The sequence below is a fragment of the Chlorocebus sabaeus genome, chromosome 13, assembly GCF_047675955.1.
Source record: "Chlorocebus sabaeus isolate Y175 chromosome 13, mChlSab1.0.hap1, whole genome shotgun sequence".
NCBI lineage: Eukaryota > Metazoa > Chordata > Mammalia > Primates > Cercopithecidae > Chlorocebus > Chlorocebus sabaeus.
Genome location: NC_132916.1, coordinates 56,827,731 through 56,853,998, shown reverse-complemented (window position 1 = coordinate 56,853,998; position 26,268 = coordinate 56,827,731). Strand labels below are relative to the sequence as shown.

The following is a 26,268-nucleotide window of genomic DNA, read 5'->3' as shown; positions in this document are numbered from 1 at the left end:
CCACATATCCTACTATCCATGCCTTCGAGAAGAGGAAGAACTTAGGAGATAGCCGAAAACCAGAGAGTCATAAAATAATAGAGTGCTAACAATATTTTTGCAGCAAATATGCTATAAAAATGCTTATCCAAAACAATGAAAAAGCATTTTGTTTCTAAATTAGTATAAGAGCAACAGATGAAAATGAAGTACTCAAGCCAACACCTATGATGGGTGAATAACATATTCTGAGAATTAAAGAAATTCAACTCAGTGTACATGCATGCATGTTCAATGAAAATTTTGTAACATTGTTAAATATTTTACTAGATAGACTTAACAGTATAGTGACTACAGCAGATCCTCCATTTCCGTGGGTTCTGCATGGATTCAACCAACCATGGAACAAAAATATTCAGAAAAATTTAAAAAATAAAAAATACAAATAAAACACAGCACACTATAACAATTTACATATCATTTATTTTATATTAGGTATTGTAAGTAATGTAGAGATGATATTCAGGAGGATGCGCATAGGTTATGTGCAAATACTCTGCCATTTTATATTAGAAACTTGAGCATCTGTGGATTTTGTTATCTGTGGGAGGTGGATGGAGGGAGGCATGGAACCAATCCTCTAGGGATAGTGAAGGATGACAGTACATTCAAATAACATGCCAAGTTGAGTTTTTAAATACAAGGTTTTAGTAATTTTTAATAATTGAGGACAAGGACCGGCCAACTTTCCCTGTAAAGGGCGGACACTTTTAGACTTTCTTGCATTTTCTTTTTTTTTTGTTGTTAACCCTTTAAAACTGTAGCAACAGTTCTTAGCTTGGAAGTCTATACAAAACCAGGTTTCAGGCTCTATGGGCCATAATTTGTTGACCCTGGTGTAGGAGGGTAATGCTAGTTGTATATAAAATGAAGTCTCTGGAATCTTGGCAGTTCATAAAACCCGGAGAAAGAGCAGGCATTTCTTTCTTGATCACTTTCAGCTGGAAGAAGGACCCTTGTGATCCACTGCCGGACCTAAACTTACTTTGAGCACTGCTGGAAACCTCTAAACATCTCAGTTCAACTCCTTCAGTTTACTTTTTCAATCTAGACACACATTTTTTCTTTGTTTGCTTTGTCAACTGTCGCACACCTGGATTATGAAATAATGTGTTTTAACGTCTTTTACTTTCAGTCCTTTTAACACACTGAAAAAAGTTTTTTGAAAACCAAGAAATCTACATTCTAACCCTAGCTCTTCTAATAAATAGCTATAGTTGTTGGAACAAGTTAGTTATTCTGTCTGGTTCTCAGCTTCTTTGTTTATAAAATAGGATGGAACTAATACCATATAATATTTCTTCCAAATTTGATTTAGTAGTTTCAGATTTATGTTTCTGTAATCCCTTTATCACCTGATCAGATGATGCCTTTAATTGATCCTCAAGTGTAGACCTGCTCAATTTAAAGGAACACAACAAATTAATGTTGATGTTCAACAGCCCTCCCATCGTGCCTGGTACATAGTAGATGCCCAGTAAATGTATGTCGAATGAATCAATGAGTGAATAATAAATGGGCATAACTACCTTTCTTAACTCTCCATTTATTTATGCTTTATGTTTTAGAAATACATATTATTATATAAGTTTTGGTCTTTCCAGTATTCTTTTTATGGTTCACTCATAAAACTATTCATTGAGGGTCAACGATATGATAAATTCTGGAAATACCAAAATGAATAAAACTTAGTCTTTGCCTTTAAGAAGTTTGCCTTCTAGTTAGGGTGACTAATAGGTATTCTGATCATTTCAGTGTATGTCTGAGTATGACATTAGAGGTTTGAATCTCCAAACTGAAATGTCCTATTTTTTACCCTTCAAACCATTACAAATGCCACCTTCATTACAGCTTTTTGGATTGTTCTCCAATAGAACACATATATTATAGGTCATTGTTTGAAACATTGTTATAGCATTTGTTGCTGCTGCTCCCTCTGAGTTTGTATGGTGTTTGTACCTTCTTTTTGTCCTTTTCTAGATTGTACGCTGCATAAGTGTAGGGGGACTTGTCTTCCATTTCTATTCATGAGAAGCAACTCACTCTCATTAGTTAAATGCATTCTATTAGGCAATAACATAATGGTTGTTTTCTAAGAGGCTTCATTTTATGAGACATTGTATTATCTTTAAAAATTGTTTCAGAGTGACAAGGAGGTTGTTAGTGAGATCATTTGATTTTTAAGAAATTTCAGTATCTATAAAACCTAAATCTACAAAGCCAAAAGCACAGAGTAAATGTAGCTTTTGATTATAACTAGATTGTTAGTGATAGCAACTAATACTTTCATTATTAATCACCTGAATTATAATGAAGGTAAGCAATGTTCAAAGAATCTTAAAACAGTTTTGTTGCTTTGACCATCAGTTTTTTTCCCACTCCAAAGACTGGCTCTGTGATGCTACTTCTCAGTGGTCATAATATTATAACCAAAAAGATCCCAGTGTAATAGTAGCTTTGGGTATTAGGTGACCCAAAATAAATTTCACTGTAATTTATCCCTTTTGTTTTCTACAGTGAATACACTTCCTTTTTTTGTATCTAAGCTTAAAGCAAAAGCTCCTGCCTGACATACTGCTGCTATCCCTCATACAACGAGAACTCCTTTCCCATTTCCACAGAAAGGATAAAACAGGTCTATTCAGTTCCTGTAGCCAATGCCAAATCTAGGGGGTGATTTCCTGTGCGCTCCTCTCTTTCAGCAAAACTGAGCAGCAGTATCCCTTAGCCTGTGGAACAGTGTCTCCGTGTAACCACAAACAGTACGTTCTATATATAACAGTGGAGGAAATAGATAGGGAAGGAGACAGACAGTTAGTATATCTAAATATATACATTGCAGAACAAGGGAAAGAATATTGGCAGGTCCTCAGTTGCCACTCTACAGCTGATCGCAGGCTGCTGTTTGTATTACTATTTTCCTGTTATAATAACCATTCCACGTTCCTCTTGCTTTCTTTCAGTATCTCAGCTGTTTGGGATAACCCAGATTTTCATCCCTGGGTCCTTGTTGCTCCTGCTCACAGGCTATGCGATACTCACTTTTATGATTGTAGATGGCAGTATTATCAGGTCCCCTCCAGTTCATCTCCCTTTTACTTGTGTATGAGCATACCCCAACTTCTGCTTAATAATTACCTCAGTCAACATACTACCTTGGCCCTAAATGACCAGTTGTAGTCTTGAAAACGTGATTGTTTTCCTCACTTAGATATTGTCTCTAAATCATCTTGAGAGATGGAAAAAATTGTACAAATGGATAATTAGGTGTAATTGTGAAATACTGCACTTTGTCCCCTTACTTCCCAAATCCAAGTTTCTTTCTGGCTATAGGTGAAACAGCACCCTGGAGTGCTGGTTCTTTGAGACCATAAAGATCCTATAGGGAGCATTTCAGTTTCCCAGGATGCTTGTTTCCCAGGTGGTGCCAGGATTGAGTCTCAGTAGGCCATAAACATTCTAGAAGTCCAGCAGCTTCTAGATAACAGAATGCGTGGCAGAGCAGTGAATCCCATTGTCCTTGATTTTTTTTCTCTGTAATTTCTTGATCAGAAGCATCAGTGTGTGGAACACCTTGATTGTGACTAATAGGTGGACTAGGAGTCTGGTAGAAGCACGGGGTGGGGTGAGTGGGGACGGGCAGTAGGGGGCGCAGTGGGTGCTTAGAGGATGCATAACAGAACCCAGAGTAGTACCATTGAAGTGAATATAAAATTCTGCCTCCTCCAAGACGGAAGGAGCACAGTTATCTTGTCACCAGCTAGCTGGGTCAACCCTCAACAACGTCACATCACTAGTTTGCTTTTTACTTTTAAATTAGCACGTTATTCAAAGTGTTTGTAAAGATAATTAGCCATAGGAAATAAAATGGGTAAAACCATCTCTGTAGAGCATATGGATATGCATCTGGTCTGGGAAGTCCAAAGGATGAATGAAAACATTAATACAAAAAATCAAAAATGATTTATTAGGGTATAACATGAGATTGCTATTGCTGCAAATTGGTGTATGGCAATGCCCATGGTCATGTCCACCCGAGTAAGGGGAAATCCATATTGGTGAGCCTCCCTCTGGCTTTTGTTCTGACAACCATTGCTAGTTTATTATTTCACTGAACAAGTGCTTCAGGAGTTGGGGTGAGGGATAGGCTGACTGACATACGTAGAACAAAATGTAGAAAGGCTGTACCAACAAGAGAACACCCAATTCATGGTGAACAGCTTAGCTCGCTTGGTTGCCTTGTACCGTTGTGTACTCTATCCAGGGCTCAGTAGCAAGGCCAGAATGAGTCCTCGAAAGGATAGTTTTGCTCCAATATTCTAAGGGACCCCTATGTTTTTCCTATTGGGATTTGCTACTAGTTTTCTTCAGTGCCCTGAAATTACATAGGCTTGGTGTACCGTTGGATTAGCTGAGTCATTAAAGCCAAGTTGTAGATCTGCTTATACCACCACTTGAACTCTCTGGATGGCCTTTTCTTTTTGGGAGTTGAAGCTGAAGCTGGTAACCTTTGGGTCATTCAGTAAAGGGTGGAAAAAGCATTAAAAAGTCTGTTTCTCATTTGTACTTGAGTCTACAAAGAAAAGCACTTTGCAAAAGTATGTCAGTTATCTACAGATTAATTCACGAAGATTTTTCACTGAGGAAACACTGCCCTGTATTTTCATGGCTTTATTTTCTACCTGCTGGCTTACTTATGCTTTACAGACATCTAAGAGTACATGTTGCTTCCTGCTTTTCTGGTCCTAAAAGCAGATGTAACCAGTCTATTGGACTAATATAGTGTCCTGTAGGAGGAGATGATCCATATCCTTGTCAACAAAATTGTAGTACAGAGATAGAGAGTGTGCATAACCATGAGATAAACCTGTGAAGGCTTGCTGATGTCCCATCCCATTGATAGCAAATCCTTCCTCATGTTCTCTGTCTTTTAGGATAGAGCAAAAAGTGTTTGCTCTATCAGCAGGTATATACAAGTTGCTAGAGATTGTGATGCTCTGTTGTAGTACATCCATCACATTTTGAGGAACATTGCAGTTGGAGTCACCACCCGAATAGCTTTTGCTAGTTGTCATGAGCGTTAGCCTTCTGCATCCTCCAGATAGGCCGGTTAAATGGGAATGAGAGGCATGTCCACTCCCTGCTCTTTCTGTCCTTTGTGGTGGCATTTCTGAGTAATTCCCAGGGAACAGATAATGCCCTTGGTTTTATTGTTTTAGTAGAGTGGGTCCCCAAGGAGTTCCAGTGATTTCTTTCTTCCATAAGAGCCCTTACTTAGGGAGTATGAGTGAGAACTGGGGGTTGCTGAGTATATCTGTTACCTGTTCAGAAACTGGAAATTACCACATGGTGGAACTAGGCACCCACTAGGCCTGTCAGAATCTATTTCTACTCAATTCTTTCATTGGCTGAGTAATTTTATATAGCATTCATGTAGTGTACTTGTTTGTACTTTGCAAGATTGATATGCATTTCAGTCCTTTTTGTGCTATTCGGTTTATTCATGAATATTAAAGTTCCTATTCTTGGCCCATTTTTATTTTTCTTTTTCTTTTTTTTTTTTTGTTATACTTTAAGTTCTGGGATACATGTGCAGAATGTGCAGGTTTGTTACATAGGTATACATGTGTCTTGGCCCATTTTTCTACTGGATTGTCTGGCATTTTCTAAATTATTTCTAGTTATTGACTATTGTTCCCTCTTTCTTATATATTATGTAGTCTATACCTTTTGTTTTTAAGGCTTTTGATTGCAGTTATATCCTCAACTGCTTTTCATAATTTTTACCAATCAGAAATGTGAAAGTTTAATTATCAGTGAAGTTGAAATTTTGTTATATATACATTTGGCTTTTGTAAATTGCAAGATTATAACCTTTGTCCATTTTTTATTGGGCTGTTTTTCTGTTACCAAAAATAACTACCACTGTAGTTTAACCTTTTTCCTCTTCATATCCTGCAGTTACTGTCTCCCATGTGTATATAAACACATACTTACATAAGTACTTGTGATATATGTACACATTTTTTATATAACATTTAACAAAGTTCTTTTATGTAGTCAAATTTGTCAATATTTTCCTCTGTGGGTTTTAGTTTTGTATCATCCTTAGCTAATATTTTATATCTCTTACTCCAAGACCATATATAAGATCATATGATAAAAACATTTATATTTCTTAGAGCAGTTTAATATTTTCAATTTTACTATTTAAATTAATGATTTATTAAAAATGTATTTTGCTGTATGCTGGGAGGTAGGGTTCTTTCTCCCCCGCCCAAATGGTTAGTCAGTTTTCCTGGTGTCATTTATTAAATAATTTATTTTTTCTCACTTGCTATGATTTTTTCCTAAAGAACAATAACTCTTTAGAGTTGAGATAAACACCTGCCAGTAGTCTATCGATGCCCATACTACAGTTTGTATTATCAATACACTTAAGAAAATAAAGCCCCTATAAGGCAGTTCAAGAAAATCTGTTGAGGTTGAGAGGGAATATATAGCTAATCACAAACAGCCATAAGTTAAACACAGCAAACAAAATTTGTTCATCTTATGAAAGGAAAAATCAACTCCCCAAAAGCAAAAATAAATTCCTATTAAATTAACCAAATGCTAACAGTTACTATATGCTTTGATTCCTCTCTAGTCTTTCTGTTTTTCAGCTTTGACTTAAAAGCAGTGTTTATTACTTCATTCCCAGTGACCAAAACTTATACTGCATTTTGCAATAGTTTATCGTTCCCTTGAGCGTGTAAATAATGAATATTTTTAAATCATTTAAGCTATATAAGTAAACCACTCATTTAAATAAAAAGAGTGGGAGGGGGTTAGATTGTTAAGAGGTCTTTGGATTTTCAGATTATTTCTACTTGACGTTTTATTTATGTATCATGACATTTTATTTATCTCCCCACACATATAAAACTATATAGATCCTCCCCTTTTGTGTAGAGCCTTTTTTTAAAAAAAAAATTGAAATAGTCGTAGACTTCCGGATTGTGAGTTTAACATGACTTTTAAGCCCTGGACTTCTTATTTTAAAATTTTTAAGTATTCTAAACCTCACAAAATATATATAAAAGTATAGTACAATGAACCTTTCATCTGGATTCACCAGTTGTGGGCATTTTTCAACTTCTGTTTAATGTGTTTTTACTTTCTGTATTCAAATCTCTCCAATTGTCCCTACGATTTTTTTTTATAGTACTTGCTTTTTCCTGATTCAGAATCTAGTCAAAAATCATACAGTGTCTTTTGGGTATTTTAATTCTTTAATTTAGAAAGCATCCCTGTCTTTGTCAACTTTTTTCTTCCCTTTTTTGACATTGACTTCTTCAAATGCTCAGGCAAGTTATCTCGTAGATTGTCCCACAATCTAAACTGGTCTAATTTCTTTTTGTGATTAGATTCATGTTAAATATTTTGGCAAGAAAAATCCATAGATCATATTGTGACTTTCTCACTGCAGCATGTCACAAGGTTCATAATGTCAGTTTTTTCCATTCTCACTGCTAAATTTGGTCATTTGTGTTCAGACAACAGATTTATATATGATAAAGTTATATCTTTTATATTAATGTCATCTGTGTGGTGGTAATTTAAGTTGTGTGAATGTCCTGTGATTTTAGCATTTTTTGATGATCTTGCTAAAATCAGTTATTACATGGATAATTGAAAAATGATTTTTTCTAATTCTATTATTCCTTTCTCATTTATTAACTATAACTTATTTACATTATATTCTAATGAAATGTGTAATCGTTACTTATTTTCCTCACAATTTTTATGCTAGTAGCATTGAAGTCTGTGTGCCATTGTATTTAATATCCTAATGGGATAAGGAAGAAGATGGTATTTTGGGGTCATAAGTGCATTTTCACAAGTTAACGTTCCCACACAATTTCCTCTTGAAAATTAATTCATTTTTGTTACTAATTAGATTTAAGTAAACCATTTATTCTTTTTCCCAGTTAATATTTTCTATTTTCATCTTTGTTTTTCTGTCTGTTTTCAACTGCCCAATTGCTTGTACATATTTTTAACTCATTGTTTCTGTTGCCTTAACTTTTGTGACAATTAATACATGAAGTTTCTATTATAATAGCTGTAGAAATACAAAGAACTCTGAATCAACTTGGAACACCTCAAGATTCACCCGAATTGAGGCAACAGCTGTAAGTATCTAGTTAAACAAATAAAAGAGAAAGGAAAAACTGTCTTGCTATTATTCTGTTGCTTTTACAATATGTAGTGTTATGTTTATTGGAGGAAAAAAATGGAAAAACAATGGAGTTTTTCTGCTACCTTATCCATACATTTGTTCCAAGCTTTTGTGTAGATTTTTCCCTGTCTGGAGTAGGAAGGTGTTTTTATTTTAAAAATCTGGCAGGCCGAGGCAGGCGGATCACAAGTTCAGGAGTTTGAGAACAGCCTGGCCAATATGGTGCAACCCCATCTCTACTAAAAATACAAAAATTAGCCAGGCATGGTGGCAGGCTTCTGTAGTCCCAGCTACTCAGGAGGCTGAGGCAGGAGAATCTCTTGAACCCAGGAGGTGGAGTTTGCAGTGAGCCGAGATCACACCACTGCACTCCAGCCTGGGCAACTGAGCAAGACTCTGTCTCAAAAAAAAAAAAAAGAAAAAGAAAATTCTTTGATAGGCTTACCCTATCAAAGCAGAATTTCTTTAGTTGCATTTCTTATAGTTTTTAGGTAGGTTGTTTTTGACAGCCGTTGAAAAATTATACTCTAGTATCTCAATTTATGTGATTTACTTTCCATAGCTAGCAATCCCTGCAGTCACCAGAGTTTTATTTGGTTTAGATCCAATACATATCCAGCTTTGTGAGCTGTCTCCCCACAAGTTTATACCTACATCCTTGAATTTCAGAGAGCATTAGCTTCCCTTTAAAAAAAAAGTTATAATGAATTATGTAGTACATATTCCAGTAAATTAATATGCTGTTAGAAGACCAGCAGTCATAGCAATAATATCTTGTCTGTGGTATGTTATGGATTTTACAGAGTATTTTTACATATTTTCTCATTTAAACCTTACAGAATTGGAGTAAGAGAAATAGACCAAAAGAACTGTTTCCATTTTGTTCATGTCTCTTATGGGTTTAATGAGTTGCCCAATGTCATTTAAAATTTAAGTCTTAAATTTTATTTCAGTACTGTTACAGCTGTAAATTTCAAGTCACATATATCTAGTAAGCAATACTTCTAAACAACATTAACTGTAGAGGGAAAATTGCAAAGAGAATGATATTAAAAGATAGGTAATAGGAATTCATATTTTTAGGAAGTACAATTTGATGAACTTACAATTATCTCTAATTTATATTTTATTTTTCCACAGTGGGTAAGTGTCAGAATAGTAAAAATGCTCCAAACCACAATTCATTAAACTAAATTAAAATGGAATAGAAGTACATAATTCATAATAGTTCTAATATTTTGATAGAGTTAATAGTGAAGATTCTGAATATATATCCGTAGTCACTAAGAATTTTTTTTTTTTTTTTTTTGAGACAGGATCTCATGCTGTCACCCAGGCTGGAGTGCAGTGACTTGATCACGGTTCACTGCAGCCTGGACCTTCCAGGCTCAATCGATTCTCCCACCTCAGCCTCCTGTGTAGCTGGGAATACTGGCATGTCCACCATGCCTGGCTAATTTTTGTATTTTTTGTGGAAATGGTGTTTTGCCATGTTGCCTGGACTGGTCTTCAATTCTGGACTCAGACAGTCCCCCCACCTCAACCTCCCAGAGTGCTGTGATTACAGACATGAACCACCATGTCCGGCCTAAGGTCTTCTTTTTAAAACTTTGGCTATATTATGATTTCCAAAGATTTACAAAAATGCATTAAAGATAGGGTATTTGGTAAATAGAGATAGAAATAGATTTTAATTACCCTTTGTCAGCCAAATACAGATCCCTATTCTTAAGCATATTCTTATACAATATCTCATTATTTTAAAGGACCCTAAGTGTGACCAGACCATATTTAAAATGAGGTGAAATATATGAGAGGTACTGATGTCGTAATTTGTAAAATATCATATGAGCTTTTTCTTTAGTGTTATGTTTTCAAATTGGAAATCTTTTCAATTTATAAGCTAGCTAGATAAAATATGGATATGTAGTCAGCACTCTGTATCCATAGATTGTATGTCTCCAGATTCAACCAACTGCAGGTCAAAAATATTCAAGAAAAAAATAACAACACAATAATAAAAAAAACAAAAACTGAACTATATAAAATATGGCAACTATTACATAGCATTTACATTGTTGTATTGGGTATTACAAATAATCTAGAGATGATTTAAAGATATGGGAAGATATGCATAGATTATATGCAAATGCTATACTTTTTTATATCAGGGACTTGAGCATCAACGGATTTAGGTATCCACAGCAGTCCTAGAAGCAATCCCCTGCAGATACTGAGGGATAACTATAATTTACTTCTTTTATTTATTGTGTTCGTTCCCTTTACAAGGAAATGCTATTAGTTTTTCCAGCACAAACTTAAATAATAGTAAATTTGTACCAATATTGTCTCTTTCCTTTTTATTTTTATTTTTATTTTTCGAGAGAAGAGTTTTCCTCTGTTGCTCAGGCTGAAGTGCAGTGGTGCAATCTCAGCTCACTGCAACCTCCACCTCTCGTGTTCAAGTAATTCTCCTGCCTCAGCCTCCCAAGTAGCTGGGATTATAGGCATGCACCACTGCACCTGGCTAATTTTTTTTATTTTTGGTAGAGATGGGGTTTCGCCATGTTGGCCAAGTTGGTCTCAAACTCCTGGCCTCAAGTGATCTGCCTGCCTCAGCCTCTCAAAGTATTGGGATGACAGGTGTGAGCCAGGGTGCCTGGCCACTGCCACCTTTTTTTTTTTTTTTTTTTTTTTAAAGTATCTATAGCATATAGAGAATAGCATCTATTCACATAGAGAAATAAGAGAGGCCAGTTATAACTAGATCTGGGAACTGGGCAAAGTCTAAGGCAACAAATCTTTTCTTGCTCACCTGACCTTCCAGGTGTGAGGTGCAGATTAAGGGCTACCACATCCCCAGTATCTCAAACAAAGGATCAGACATCCAACAGTCTCTCCTTCAAGTTCCCTCTGATTTGAGTCATCTGTGTTTCTAAATGGTCATTGATACTGATTTCTCTAAGCTCACCTACCCTGTGTCAGTGAAGAACCTGACATGTAATATTTGCTCAATATTTATCAAAGAATAGGATATGAAATTTTTTTGATAGAGAAAGTTGAGAGCCAGTTTATGAAAAGGCAATTTTTGTACAACTCTTTGTCAGTGTTGATTCAAATGGCAGAGTTGTAGCTTAAAGAAGTGTATTAGTCCTTTGGTTGTAATGCGTGTTTTCTCACTTTAGGCAACAGAAGCAGCAGTATACTAACCAGCTTGCCAAAGAAACAGATAAGTACATTAAAGAGTTTGGATCTCTGCCCACCACCCCCAGTGAACAGGTATCAAGCTTTAAGACACATTGTTGATGCATTGAATGTGAAAAAAACCAAATACGTTGTAGGATCTTTGAACTGTTACGCTAGAAAGGAAATTATGCTAGAAAGGAAATCAAAAATAATTCTGTTTGAGATTAGTTCACAGAACACAAAACTATATTTAATTGCTCAGGTAGTATCCTGTGGTTCAATAAAGCAAAAATTATTTCCATGCATTTGCCCTGACCCATAATTAAGTAAGTTCTCAGAAAATGCTTCCTGAGTAATTATTTCCTGGCCTTCCGGGGCTGAGTGCGTGGAACATGCAGGCTCATTCAAGATGTGAGGTGTCCTAGGGGCACATATTTATTTCCCTGCTTATTTAATGGAAGTTATTACTTAGCTAAAAGTATAAGGCTTTATTTGCCTGAAAAGGAATTACTTTAAAATAGCCTCAAAATAATGAGCTAGTTTTTAGCAGCATGAAAACTTGAGGTGAGAAATCCAGCATAATGGGTCTTTTGCCTCCAGTTAAATATGCTCAGTATTTGACATACTGTCAGAATGTTGTTGAGAGTTAATCCGTAAGGCCCTGTAATTGGGGAGCAAGTGAAAACTTCAGGATTAAATAAAGAACCAACTACTGCAAACTGTTTTACTTCACAGCTAAATTCTAGTTGGCTTTTTCTTCTCTTTCCTCTAGCGTCAAAGGAAAATACAGAAGGATCGCTTAGTGGCAGAGTTCACAGCATCACTGACAAACTTCCAGAAGGTTCAGAGGCAAGCTGCTGAGCGAGAGAAAGAGTTTGTTGCTCGAGTAAGAGCCAGTTCCAGAGTGTCTGTGAGTATTTTAAAAGACATTCTAGAAACGACCCTTACTTCCTAAGGGTCCTATCAAAGTCTATAGTAGCATAATTTTTTAAGTCATAAAGATCTGTGAATAACTTGGAAATCAGCACTTGAATATTCATTTTTATGCTTTTCTGCTCCATTTTTGGAGAAGATGATAATTATGTATTACTGTGGTTTTTTTTTCTGTGTCATTGTACAGAAGATTACAGACTATATAAAAATAGAGAGACGTATTTTGTCAAAAAAGATTAGGGATCAAACCCTGAGTAGTAGTCTCACATCGTCTTGGTACGGAGGCTTTCTGCTTGTGGACACGCTAGTATAGAAAGCACTTCCCTCCTGGATTACACCAAGATGATGGAGATGAATGGCGCAACTATGTTGTCTGAATATCGAAAATGAACATGAGCCTGGAGAAAATAAATGAAAGGAAGCTTTACAATAGAATTTTGAATTAATTTAATTTTAAATTCCCTTACAAACTATCACGAGTTTTCTTATTCATTAACATATGGATTCCAAGACTACATTAAGCTTTAACTAAATAATACTTATTTGACCCTTAAGAATGTTTAGTGTTTGTCTACTTAGAATATAAAATTACTTCTAATTATGTTATTACTTGAAGCAGTTGACCTGAAAAATTAGAACAAGAACTTCTTTCTCTCTCTCTTTACATACACCACACACACACACACACACACACACACACACAGAGACATGTACATAAATCGTTTAGATTATTAGGGAAAATATGAGTGTTGTTTATTTTTTCTTATTTTTGCTTTCTTTGCCACTTCTTATTCCATCCTGTTACTAAATTATTCAGGGCGGTTTTCCTGAGGACAGCTCAAAAGAAAGGAATCTTGTATCCTGGGAAAGGTAAGAAATACAAAACATTTTACAGATCAAAAGGTAATTTTTCAAAGTTTATACATTAAGGCCCCTGGAACAGAATTAAAGGTTTCAATATAAGTTGTTTATATGTTGAAAACAGAGTAAATTTGAAAAAAATTTTAATTATAAAGTATTTATCATAAAATATATAAAATTTTCCAAATAAATGTTTATGGACTTAATTAATAATATAGACTTTCCCTTATATGAGGTTTAAATCAGCTAAGAAGAAATACCCAGTTGACAAATATAGCTTCCAATAATTAAGTAATAACTCTAAACTCATGTTAGATAAAATGATATAAAAGTGAAATGAAAAATGAATAAAATTTTGTTCATATATCTGTTATATTCTTAGAATTTTTTAAGTAAGTAGCTCTGTGACTTTGAAGAGTAAAACGTCCTATTTAATGAATATATCTTAAATAGGAAATGAGTCTCATTGTTTTGAATACCAATCTTTGTTTGTTTCCACATTCATTTTTTTTCTGTTAGCCAAACTCAACCTCAAGTGCAGGTGCAGGATGAAGAAATTACAGAGGATGACCTCCGCCTTATTCATGAGAGAGAATCTTCTATCAGGCAACTTGAAGTAAGGCTTACGTTGTAGACTTGGGCTGCTGCTCTGTTCTTAGTGAGTTTGTTCTCAAAATGCTTAGGTAATGCTGGGAGAGGGTACGAGAAAGAAATTTTATTTTTTTCTTTTTGAGACAGTCTTCCTCTGTCGCCCAGGCTGGAGTGCAATGGCGTGATCTCGGCTCATTGCAATCTCCATCTCCCAGATTTAAGCGATTCTCATGCCTCAGCTTCCCGAGTAGCTGGGATTACAGGCATGTGCCACCCCAACCGGCCAATTTTTTGTACTTTTAGCAGAGACAGGGTTTCACCATGTTGGCCAGGCTGGTCTCAAACTCCTGGTCTCAAGTAATCTGCCTGCCTTGGCCTCCTAAAGTACTAGGATTATAGGTGTGAGCCACCATGTCTGGCCCAGAGAAAGAAAATTAATGTATCAGTTTGGTAGCATTTGTAATGTATAAATTAGAATAATTCCTTTTTTAAAAAAATAGTATTGTCCTTACTGTTTGTGCTAGGATGAGGGAACATACTCCCTTCTACTGCAGCTTTTTAAAAATTATTATTATTCTATTAAGCCATCTATGGACTACCTTAGTATTGAGAAAATACCAGTGTAGAGATAAATGTCTGTCCGAGAGTCTGGATGTCTTCCCAGGATGCATGATACACATCATACGTGCATGAGTAAGACCTTTTATAAAGCCTTCAAAGAATTTTATTTCTCTTTACTATGTTTATGACATCAAAGAGATCTAAAAGATTTATTAAGTCATAGCTCTTATGGAGCCTATTTAGTTCCTAGAAAGAAGGCTAATAATAGCTAATAATGGCTACAATTTATTGAAGACCTTCCATGTGCCAGGCACTGTGGGATGAATTCTTTATGTTAATTATCTCATTTAGTCCTTATAAAAACTTTATGAAGTAGTTAATTGTGTCATTGAAGAAAAGTAAATTTATATTTTCTTTATTCACTAAATGTATAACTTTTTTATTCAGTAGTGACATTTCAGTAATCCGTTGCATGTTCAAATTATTAATGTGAGACTTTAAATTTACATTTAGTGTTTTCTTATTTTAAATTGTCAAATTGATATGTAAATTTTTACTAGAAATACGTGCCAAGAATATTTTATACCCTTGTAAGTAGATACTGCTTGTGGTAACAAAACTATCAGATTGTATAAAATGAACTCAGCAATCCATGGCTCTTCTCTATTATAGATCCTTTATTTCCATCCTGCCTCACTCACTTGGTATTTTTAATGCCACAAACTTATTTTAGAGAGCTGGTGGCTGTTGTTCAAATTCTTTTTAATTATTGTCAAGTATTTTCCTGATATTTCCAAAGTTTATGTATTATATTTATGTATTATAGATGCATGCTCAACCATGTGTGAGTAGTGGTTTGGGTTTTTAAAATTTTTCCTCTTTTGTGGAATGGGGACTGAATTTCTGATTATAATAATATATGCCTTCTTCTCTTAGGCTGATATTATGGATATTAATGAAATATTTAAAGATTTGGGAATGATGATTCATGAACAAGGAGATGTAATAGGTAAGACCTGCTGACTTAGATTTTGGAGGTGAGAGCAAGCTACATGCAGTTTACCTGCTGTAACTTTCTCACACAAGAGTAACCACTTTCCATCCCTTTTTTGGTTTCCCTGGAACCAAAAGCATGTCTATAAAACACAGTAAGCATCACCCTTGGCATTATCTAAAACAGATCTCATTTTTGACTCCTGCTGGTCGAAATAACCAGCTTGATTTATTTCAGAAGCCCAAATTTAATCAGGGCCTACTGCTGCCAAGACCATGGAAGGCACCATGAAACATTATTCCAGCTTATTTCCAGGGCCTCCAATTTTAGTCTTACTCCAATTTAATTGTCATCGTGCTAAGCACTTTTGGGGAAACTTGTGGTATATGTAACTGTGCATGATGACATCTTGTCTTTTAGGTATTAGGGAATAGGTAGCCATTTGCCTAGTCATTCATTTTAATAGCTTTTTGGTAGATGAATTTAGTAGTATTACGTAGAATTTAGGAATTCTTTTTAGAAGTGATTTTTTTTAAGTTGCTAAGAATCCCTTAAATATTGAATGTAGTAGCATTTCAGTTAGGGGGTAGTTGTTAGCATTCATCAGGATCCTGACCATCTTGAAATCTGGAGCTATCTATTGGTATGTCTAAGGATGCTTTTAGTTTATTTTCTGAATTTGATCCAACTGAAATATTTGCATCTTTACTTCAGTGTAACTATTTTTTATCCATTCTTACCCTCCTTTGTATCCCCATTAGATCACAGGGTAAAATTTCAAAAACTAATTTATTCATCATCCAAAATACGTTGAGTGGCTACTATGTCCAGACACAAATGTAGGCATTGGGGATTCAGCTGAAATTAGATAACAGATAAAATACCCTATCTCAATTGGTCTTATAATGGGAGGAAAGATAATTTTTTAAAAAGGTGAGAAAAGCAAGTAAATAGTGATAAGTGATGGAGAAAATAAGGCCAGGGTAGAGGGATGGGACTGCTAGGGGTGGAAATTGTTGCTGCTTGACACAGGGTAGTCAGGTGTGACCTTACTGATAGGTGACATTTTAGTGAAGCCTTGGTATTTGTAAGGGAGTAAGTAGGAGAAAGTGTTCCAGGCAGAGAGAACAGCAAGTACAAAGGCCTTGAGGCAGAAGTGGAGCTGACATTTTTAATGAGCAAGAAGGAGATGGAGATCATGTCCAAGGGCAGGGGATGACGTCATTTAGGACTCTGAGCTGATGTAAAGACTTCAGGTTTTACAAATGAATGAGAAGCCAAGGAGGATTTGAGCAGAGGAGTGCTATAACCCTGCTTAGGTTTCAGAAGACTCACTTGGCTGCTGGAAAAAGACCAAAAGCAAGGAGATCACCTAAAAAGCTATTGCAGTCATCCAGATGCACAATCTTGTTGGCTTGGATCAGGATGGAACTAGAGGGATGGTTAGAAATTAATGGATTTCAGGTATTTTTTAAGTGGAGAGCCAAAAAGATTTACTGACTGCCCGGGTATGAGTGTGAAAGAAAGAGTTAATTTAAGGGTGATGCTAAGGTTTTAGCTTGGCCCACTATGATGGTGGAGTTACTGTTTTCTGAGATGGGGAAATCTGTAAATGGAACAGGCTTAGATGGGTATAAGTCAGTCATTTTTGAATATGTTAAGTTTGAGGTGCCCCTTTACACCCAGTGAAGGTTTTCTAGACATTATTAAAGTGAATATGGAGTTCAGGGGAGAAGTCTGGGCAGGGAGTCTAAATTTAGGAGTGATCTGTGTACACATAGTATTTAACACCACAAGATTGGGTTAGATAATCCAGGAATTAAGTCTGGATAGAGAATAGAAGGGGTCTGAGAACTTAGCCCTGGATCCTCTAAATGTTTAGAACAGTGTCTTCAAACTACTTGTATTCATTTATGTATTGTTTATGTTTGCTTTTGTACAGTGAAGGCATAGTTGAATACTTGTAACAGAGATCATACAACCCACAGAGCTTATTCATTCTCTGGCTCTTTGCAGACAAAGCTTCTTAACCTCTGATTTAGAGCCCAGACAATTGAAGGAGAACGAATAAAAAAGACTAAAGAATAGCCAGTGATGTGGAGGAAATCCAAATGAATGTATCATCCTAGAAGGGAAGGGAAAAAAAGTGCTTCAAGAACAATGGCTGGTCAGCTGTTTCAAATGCTGCTGTGTCAGGTCAAGTAAAATGAGGATTAAGATTTGACTACTGGATTTAACAATGTGTAGGGATAGGTGACCTCAGTAAGAGCTGCGTTGGTGAAATAGTGTAGGTGAAAGCATGATAAAAGTAGGCCCAAGAGAGAATGGGAGGAGAACAGTGGTGGATACCAAGTATAGATGACTCTTTCGAGGAGTAAAGAGGGAAAGTGAAACAGAGAACGCAGGCATAGCTGCAAAAATGGATGTGGAATAAATGAGAAGTTTTTGATTTGCTTGTTTGTAAGGTAGGATTGATGGAGGTGATCTACCAGGGAAGAAATATTGATGATAAGTAAGAGAGGGAGGGAGTTTGCTGGACTGAGGTTTTTGAGTTAAATGATGGGAAATGTGATAAAGTGCACAAGTGGAAAAGTTGGCTCTTGCTCGGGGTATGATAGTTCTTCTTGGCGACAAGAAAGTTGTCAGGGCACACAGATATTGCATGTAGATAGGGTCGTGAAAATGTGTGGAAATGTCTTCTAATGGTTCCTGTTGCCTCAAAGAACTAGAAATCAAAGTCATGGGCTGAGAATGATAATGCCGGAGGAGGCTTGAGAAGCTTGAGGAGAGAAGAGAAAGTATGACATAGTCTTTCAGGAATCAGGGAAATGAAGTAGACCTGCTGGGCAGTCATGACTTTAAAGTGAAACATGGTTAATCCCTTTTACATCCATTATCAGCTGAATGGGTACTGGTTGGGGTTTTGTCATATGACTAAAGTGGAGGGGCAAGGAGCTGGGGATGAGTGTAAGCTGACGGTAAGTGATTGTCCAGGGACTCTAAGGCTAGGGTAAGGAGGGAAGTGAGGACATGCCATATGTGAGGGACAGTGAAAAAGTGGTAGGATCAATGAAAGTTGAAAATTGTTGGAGCCAGGGAATTAGAAGGAGTGAGCTCTAGAGATAGAAGGTGGTGATCAGAGAGTGAGACCCTTCAAACTGAGATTATGGAACAGCTGCAGTTATTGGAATGTCGGGGTTTGGGCTGTGACCATGGAAATGGGTGGATGAGGAAAGGTGTTTGTCTTTGGAGAAAGTATGGTCAGTGAACTGAGAGGCCAGGGTGTTAGAAGGGTCAGCAGTTGGATCTTGAAGTCACCAGTGTGTATAAGAGAAGTATTTGAGAGAGCTTCAGTGAGTCAGAGGCTAAAATATTCAAGGAATGAGAAGAAAAGGCCATGCAATTTATAGATGTCTGCAACAAGGAGGGTTGGCTGAGTTTGATAGCATGAGCTTTAAAGCTGAGAGTTGGTAGGGAGGAAGAGACGAGGGTCTCATGCTTCAAAATGACACCTGTTCCACCTCCAGGCCCCTGGAGGGTGGGAAGAAAAACTGCCACCAATTGAGAAGCCTGCATGGGCCCTTGGTGAGGGCTAGATTTTAGCACAGAAGTATGTTGATGACCACAGAGTAAATGGTTTTCAGCACTCTGTATTTACCCTAAATAAATATTGTCACCTGCTTGCTACAGAGTCGGCCATTATAGAACACAAACTAGGTAGAGCGTAGGTATTATGCTCCAATAACTTAAAGTACACTCCATTTACAAAGACATAGAGGGAAAAGAAATTGAGAAACATGAATGACTAACATAATGAGTGAGGGATCAAGTTGTAGCATTTGGGTTTTTCTGTTTGTTTCCCTCTGAGGAGATAATATTCTTTGAAAGGTCAAGGTACCTGTTTTTATCATGATGAACAAAGTCTTCAGCAGTAGAAAGAAGAGGGTTGATCTCTTGTGCATTGGTCTTGACATAGAACAAGCTGTGAAGTTTGACACTGAGACATCCCTTGTGCTGACACTGATTTGATAATGTCAGGGTGACAATACTCTTCAGGGGTTGCCAGGTAGAGCCAGAGTTGCTCTGTAATGAAGATGATCAAAGTTCTGTTCTACAAATGCTTGTGTATTGTTTGGATCACCTGAAAAATAGTATAGGTGTATGCTGTAATTTTTACAGCCATCTTAAAAAAAATTCAACTTTACGATATACTACGATTAACCTTTGAATAATAAGCATATTTAATCTTACCTTGAATGAAATCTAGTGATTTGTTACTACAGCATCAATACATGTTTAACACATTGGTGTGTGTGTTATTTTATTTTGCAGATAGCATAGAAGCCAATGTGGAAAATGCAGAGGTGCACGTTCAGCAAGCAAATCAGCAGCTGTCAAGGGCAGCAGATTATCAGGTAATTTAACTGTGATCGATTTTCTTATAACTTAGCCTTTTCATGTGTGTATGTGTGTGTGTGTTGGGGAAGCAGGGAAAGATTAGGTTTAAAGTGGCTGAAGATGTTAAAAATTAAAATCCCATGGAAGAGAAGTCTGTTTAAATAATACCAGTCAGTTTAGAACTGGTTTTAGCCTTTGTTCTTCTCAGGGTTGAACCAGAATTGTTGGCCCACAGGGAGAGAAAGTTTAGTGTTTGGGCCGCAGAGACAATTCTAGGCTTTTCTGATGGCCGGGGATCTCTGATGTCGTTGTGACATTTCTACTCAGAAACCTCCTTCCATTTCTTGCTGCTCCCTTTTACTTTTTCTTTCTGTCAGTGACACTCTGGACTAAAGAGGTAAATTTCCTTGTCCTAGAGAGATTGCTTCAGGTCTTGTGGAAATCGTATTAGCTTGGAGTGTCACTGTTCATCATATAGTCTGTCCACATGCAGCAGACCCTTCACCAGGAATGAATTTATTTCTTGAGTCGAGTTAATATGGGGAGCCCACATGCATGTGTCAAATATAAATTATGTGTCAAGTACTATACAAATATTAGAACTATCAACTATTAATACGTCATACAATATGCAGACCTTTGATGTTCAGCATGGATAAGGCCAGGCTCTTTGGAAACCCCTAAATACCGTGTAGCATTTGATTTCCTTTTTAAAACGCCATTCCGTTGTTGCTGTCATTCATAATTATCGTTTTCTTTACCTTATTAACTATTTTTTTTGACACAGAGTCTGGCTCTGATGCCCAGACTGGAGGGCAGTGGTGTCATCTCGCCTCACTGCCACCGCTGCCATCTGGGCTGAAGACATCCTCCTGCCTCAGCCTCCCGATTAGTGTGTACCCCCACGCCTGGCTAATTTTTGTATTTTTTGTAGAGACAGAGTTTTGTTGTGTTGCCCAGGCTGGTCTGGAACTCCTGGGCTCAAGCGATCTACCCATCTCAGTCTCCCAAAGTGCTGACATTACAGATGGGAGCCACCATGCCCAGCTGCTGTTAACTTCTTATAAACTATCTAAGATATTGTCACCTTCTCAGACATTCTCAATTGCTTTTTGCTTTTCTCACTAACCTTAGAAGTTGCCTTTCATTTCACAGTCCATCTTTTACTGGACAAATTACTGCATATTCAGTGATAAGTAAATAATAATGAAGCTGTATGGAGTTTGCTGAGTTATAACCAATGGTATTCACCGACAGTCACTCCTGTTTATTATCTTTGTGCATATCATTCGGATATGCAGCTCAGTGGAATTAATGTCACTATATCACTGTGTCATGGACTTTAGGTATACCTCATGAATAATCGAAAACACACACACACACAGACACACACACACACACACACACACACACACAGATCTGCAAATGCCAGCAGTCTTATGGAGCTGTTAGCATATAACTGCCGAAACTTAACAGGATCCATCAGTGACTAGGTTCACGTGGTATTTTATTTTGCTTTTGGATTTGGGGGGAATGTGGATATATTGCCAAGTTTTACTCTTTCTCTTCCTTGTGGAAGGCCAAGCCTACAGGAAAAAGCACATGTCCCAAGCTACACCCCAGGACTGGAAGCTGCCCCTAGGCTTAATTCTCCCAGCTCCCGAAGGGGGTCGAGATGGCTAAGCAGCACAAGTGCTGAGAAAAGAGGCAGCTTTCCAATAGTTATGTTTGGAAGCCTTGATACAAAGGTGATACATTCGTTTATCTATCACCACATTGCCCCAGAGTCTCATTACCCCACACTAGGGAAGTACCCCAGGCATCAAATACACCATTGTGGGATACCCGTGATGACTCACAGGTACATTACACGTGTGTTTGTGGTAACCAAGTGGAGTCTGGGAAAAATATTTATGCATGAGATTGAAATTTTCGAGAAATTGTGTTAGATACATCAGGAGTATTCATGTACTCCTCATGAATTAGATGAATATGTGGAATATTCAAACTATGGTGTTCAGGGTAATTTCAGACTCAGAAATGTATCTTTTTATAAATATTTTGGTACTTCTACTTGACACAAAGTAAATTTACAAATTTTTCTACTTTGTAAGAAAAGGGATTTCTGCATGTTGATGTGAGATACAAAGGCCATTAAAGAAATACAGAAATCTACAGCTGGACCAGGAATGAAGAATGAAACAAAATTCTTAACCATTCGGTTTTCAGTGACAGCATTATGATTTTATTTTCTCTGCGGTTTTTACTTGTTTGTTGAGATTTTGAATGTAGCTTCCCATTAATATTAAAGAATGAGAATGATTTTGGAAATTCATTCCAAAATCATTGTATTTTGGAAACAAGAAATGTGTGTGAGGGGCCAGGCACGGTGTCTCAGGCTTGTAATCCCAGCACTGTGGGAGGCTGATGTGGGTGGATCACGAGGTCAGGAGATCAAGACTATCCTGGCCAACATGGTGAGACTCCGTCTCTACTAAAAATAAAAAAGAAAACTGTCTGGGTGTGGTGGCAGGTGCCTGTAATCCCAGCTACTCAGGAGGCTGAGGCAGGATAATCAATTGAACCTGGGAGGTAGAGATTCCAGTGAGTCGAGATTGTGCCACTGCACTCCAGCCTGGGCGACAGAGTGAGACTCCGTCTCAAAAAAAAAGAAAAAGAAAGAAAGAAATACACGTGAAGAAAAGTTGCCAATTTATACTTACTGATATCTTCCGAGAACTCATTTTTAAGAAAAACTGTAATAAAAGGTAAAGAATGTTGAAGCTCTTAAGCTGTTCTGTTTTCATACGTAGGTAACCTCAGTCTCTTGTTTAAGTCAGTAACTTATTTCGTGGTGTCTTCTTTCTTAAGCTCAACCACACCCTTCGAAAAATTACCAATGAAAGTTGAAAAATTTCTCCCTTAATTGTAGCATTAGTTCAATCATTTTTTTTGAGAGAATATTGCCATATATATTAAAGAGATTTTTGAGAAACAAAAAACACAGTCAAAAATTTGAGGGCAATATACTACTACTGATTTTACTCTAGAAATGAACCAAATTATTTTTAGTTGCTATGGAGATACTCCACTAAATCTGTAAACATGTTTTTTTGTTTTTGTGTCTGCAGCGCAAATCCAGAAAAACCCTGTGCATCATCATTCTTATCCTTGTCATAGGAGCTGTGATCATTGGTCTCATCATATGGGGACTGAACCGCTGAAGTTATGAAGGAGCACACTGTTGCACTACATTGTCTAAATTATGTAGGAAGGTTCCTGTAATCATGTTTTTTTAAATTATTATTTTAAAGCTATTGTATAAAGGATGGTCCCCATACTTTGTTATTTTTATTGGGGGGTTGGGGTAGTTCCTTTGGATTAAATCTGATATTTTCTAATACTGAAAGATTTTCTAAATATCACTGCTGACATAACTTCCATGGTCTTCAATTTAATAGTTGTTAAGTTTTTGCCCACATTGTGTATGCCTTTCATTTGTAATTTATTTACCCTGCTTGACTTAGTTTTGGGAATTCGTAAATTTAAAGGTGTGTGTATTCTGTCTGCATCTCCCTGTCACTGTGACACACCTAGATTTGTGTTACTTCAATTAAAATTCTCAAATTTAATTTTGATTTGCTTCAGCAGGGAAAATATTCTCAATAATGTAAAATAATTAAGGTCTATTCATGGGTTGTATTTTTCTGGTTCAAAACAGCACAAAGTGTCTTTCATTTTTCTGTTGGTTTTCTTTTAAGATCCTTTTTACTCTGAAGTCAGTGAATACTTTTCTAGTTTATTTGATACTCCTTCTGTGTATATATTAAGCTTTTGCTGTAGATTGCCTAGTAAAATTACTAAGGACAGGTTGTTTTTACATATGGCCTATTTAAGTCTGATGTTTACTGGGGAAAGTATAGTTACTATAAATGTTTAACATCATTTGGAAGAAGAGTATGAAAAACCAATACCAATTCCTATCGTGTTTGGATTCTAAAGATCCCAGTTTGTTATTCCACTAACCCAGTTATCTTAACCGTATCATCTGGTTTTGTGGGCCATTATTTACCTTCTCTTATGTCTTATAGAATAATGGCTACTATTTTTAAGTCAAAATTACTTTTGGAAAGTAACTTTCCCACAATTAACTGTTTTTGCACGCCCGACACTTAAAATTTAGTGTTTACCTTTTGTGCCATCCTTCATTAGAAAAGCAATTGGATGTTTGCCAGTTATCTCACTTCCCTTTTGAAATCAATGTTGTTTTAATGCACTAATCTGAATTCTGTAAAGAGGATTATCTTAGTTTATACTTTGTATTTTATAATGTTCTTGTATAGCAGTTCAGTACTGAAGGCAATGCTTAACTTAGCAAGCTCTGAGACTTCAAATGGGAACAAATAGTAAGTAGCTAAGTAAACCATATCTTTGCAACCAAAATAAAGATGAGTTAAAAGGTATCTGGTTAGGCCTATTTCATGAGAATTATGCTCTGGTGGGACCACAGGTCACCTGATACTTAGTGCTGCGCTGCCTGAAACCTCAGCATGGAGACGTCACCACATGCACTGTGGCCATTCAGCATCTTTCTGGAGCACCAGCTCACTCCAGGTTTTTATTTTAGGGTGTCACCGGTTTTACCTACTTCGTCAGACTGATAGAAGTTTCTTTGCATGTCAGAAAACTCCATTTTTTTCCACAAAAGGGATTACAGAAAACTCTTTTGTGAGTAAGTGATTGGAACTCAAAGACTCCCGTTGCCAGAATCAGACCGCCCTAGAACAGAATGGACAATGCAGGGAGGAGAATTCACACAAACAGCACCTGTTCTGAGGCCCGGCCCGCCCACCAGGCCTGCTCGAATGTGGTCTTCAGGTGCACAGAGGCACATGAGGTTTCTGGTGATAAACCAGCATCTTACTGCTGTTTTAAAGTCCCGGCCCCATGGCTTTCACCATCAGTTCAGTTTTTTCGCTGTACTTGATAAAATGTTTATTTTCATACAGGTCAAGTACATTTACTTCTATTCATTTCACAGTGAGTACCCAGTAACAACAAAAGCACTTAAAATTGGGGGGCATGATTTTACTACCTTTATTTGAAGTGTAATCATTTTAAATTATTATTATTTTAACTGGGGCAGTGATCAGTGGTTTAAACAGGAACTTTAGTGGTTTCAATTCTTTTAAGAAACATTAATTTTGAGGGAAAAACTTCCCACAAAATATTGGGAACGTAAGAGTAGTATTGATTAGAAAAAAATTAAATAAGAAACATAGTATGGTAGCCACATTAAAAAACAATTTTGAATTTTTCTGTAGGTCAGTTTTAGAATTGCTGTGAAAAGTGAAGGTTGCCCTGTGGAGAATAAAATTAGAGTTGTTTTCATAACTGACGGCATGGTGAGTCCATTTGAGTCAAACTGAAGAATTTCCTTATCAAGTGACTATACATTTGTTTTTGTGTGCTCAAAAGAAATTCTCAAACACAGATTGATATTAACCAGCCAGGTAAATTGAATGACAATATGGCATTAAGTATTTGGCTGTTGTATTTGTCATTAAATACTATGGTCTTGCAATATGATTGATGGTAAAAGAGTGATGTCATATTGATATAGAGTAGCTTGTTTTTTTAGTAGATGTGGGACCATCTCTTTTAGAAGTACAGCTCAGTCCAGGACAGCCGTGGATGCAGTGTCTGGAGTTGGACCCTCTGAGCACGCTGGCTGCCACAGTAGCATCTGCATCGGTGACCAAGGACACTGCACTTTGAAGAGGTCGCCACAGGGTCGTTTAGTGTCTTCACTGCTTTTGTTAAAAATTGTAAAATTTTGTAAACAAAAAAGTTGTGTTTTTGAATATCAATTTTTTAGACACACCTACAGTGATAAATAAGTGCCTTTAAAGGCCCCTCTTTCCTTGAAATACATCTGTGGTTTAGCAAGGAAAGTACAAAACAGTTTATGTAGTTGGTATAATTTTTGTGTCTTCATGTAGAAAAATGAATGTCATAATAAAATATAAAATTTATGTAAAGAAAATAAAGTCATTGTCCACCTTAATAGCTAAGGTTCACAAGGTAACTTACTCAGCATTTATTTTTTTTGAAAGTCAAAATTGAATTTATTTCTTTCACATGGCTGGTTTTCTGCAATATAAAGTTTCAGAATGGGCTGAAGTAAATTGATTGAGGGATTTGAGTTGAATGACATTTTCAAGTTCATTTAAATATGATAAAAATTCGTTGGTGGTAAATAACATCTGTCTTTCCTGGGGAAAAAAAAAAAAAAAAAAAAGTTGTGTATTTTCATGATTCAGTTAAAACAAAAAATAAACCTGTGAATCCCAGGCCTTTTTAGTCCTCCATAACATTTGAACAGTTTGACTCATCAACAAAGAAATCGAATTTTAAGCCAATGAGAGCCTGAAAGTGTTACAATATACTGCTTCTTTGACAAAAGTATCTGTTTAACAGC

At 36.5% G+C, this 26,268-nt stretch overlaps 1 protein-coding gene across 2 annotated transcripts in view; it reads left to right on the top strand.

Moving 5' to 3' along the window:
• The window catches only part of STX7 (syntaxin 7), a 55,266-nt gene extending 29,412 nt beyond the window's left edge, over window positions 1-25,854 (top strand). Inside the window, exons 3-10 of one of the 2 annotated variants that reach the window (XM_008007018.3) lie at window positions 8,147-8,216; window positions 11,449-11,542; window positions 12,222-12,359; window positions 13,200-13,252; window positions 13,763-13,859; window positions 15,332-15,404; window positions 19,722-19,804; window positions 22,919-25,854. In XM_008007018.3, coding sequence (XP_008005209.1) covers window positions 8,147-8,216; window positions 11,449-11,542; window positions 12,222-12,359; window positions 13,200-13,252; window positions 13,763-13,859; window positions 15,332-15,404; window positions 19,722-19,804; window positions 22,919-23,011 — 701 coding nt within the window. In that variant the 3' untranslated portion in view covers window positions 23,012-25,854. Of the gene's footprint in view, window positions 1-8,131; window positions 8,217-11,448; window positions 11,543-12,221; window positions 12,360-13,199; window positions 13,253-13,762; window positions 13,860-15,331; window positions 15,405-19,721; window positions 19,805-22,918 lie in introns of both variants that reach the window. The other variant, XM_073022480.1, reaches the window with a different exon arrangement.
• Window positions 25,855-26,268: the final 414 nt, after the last annotated feature.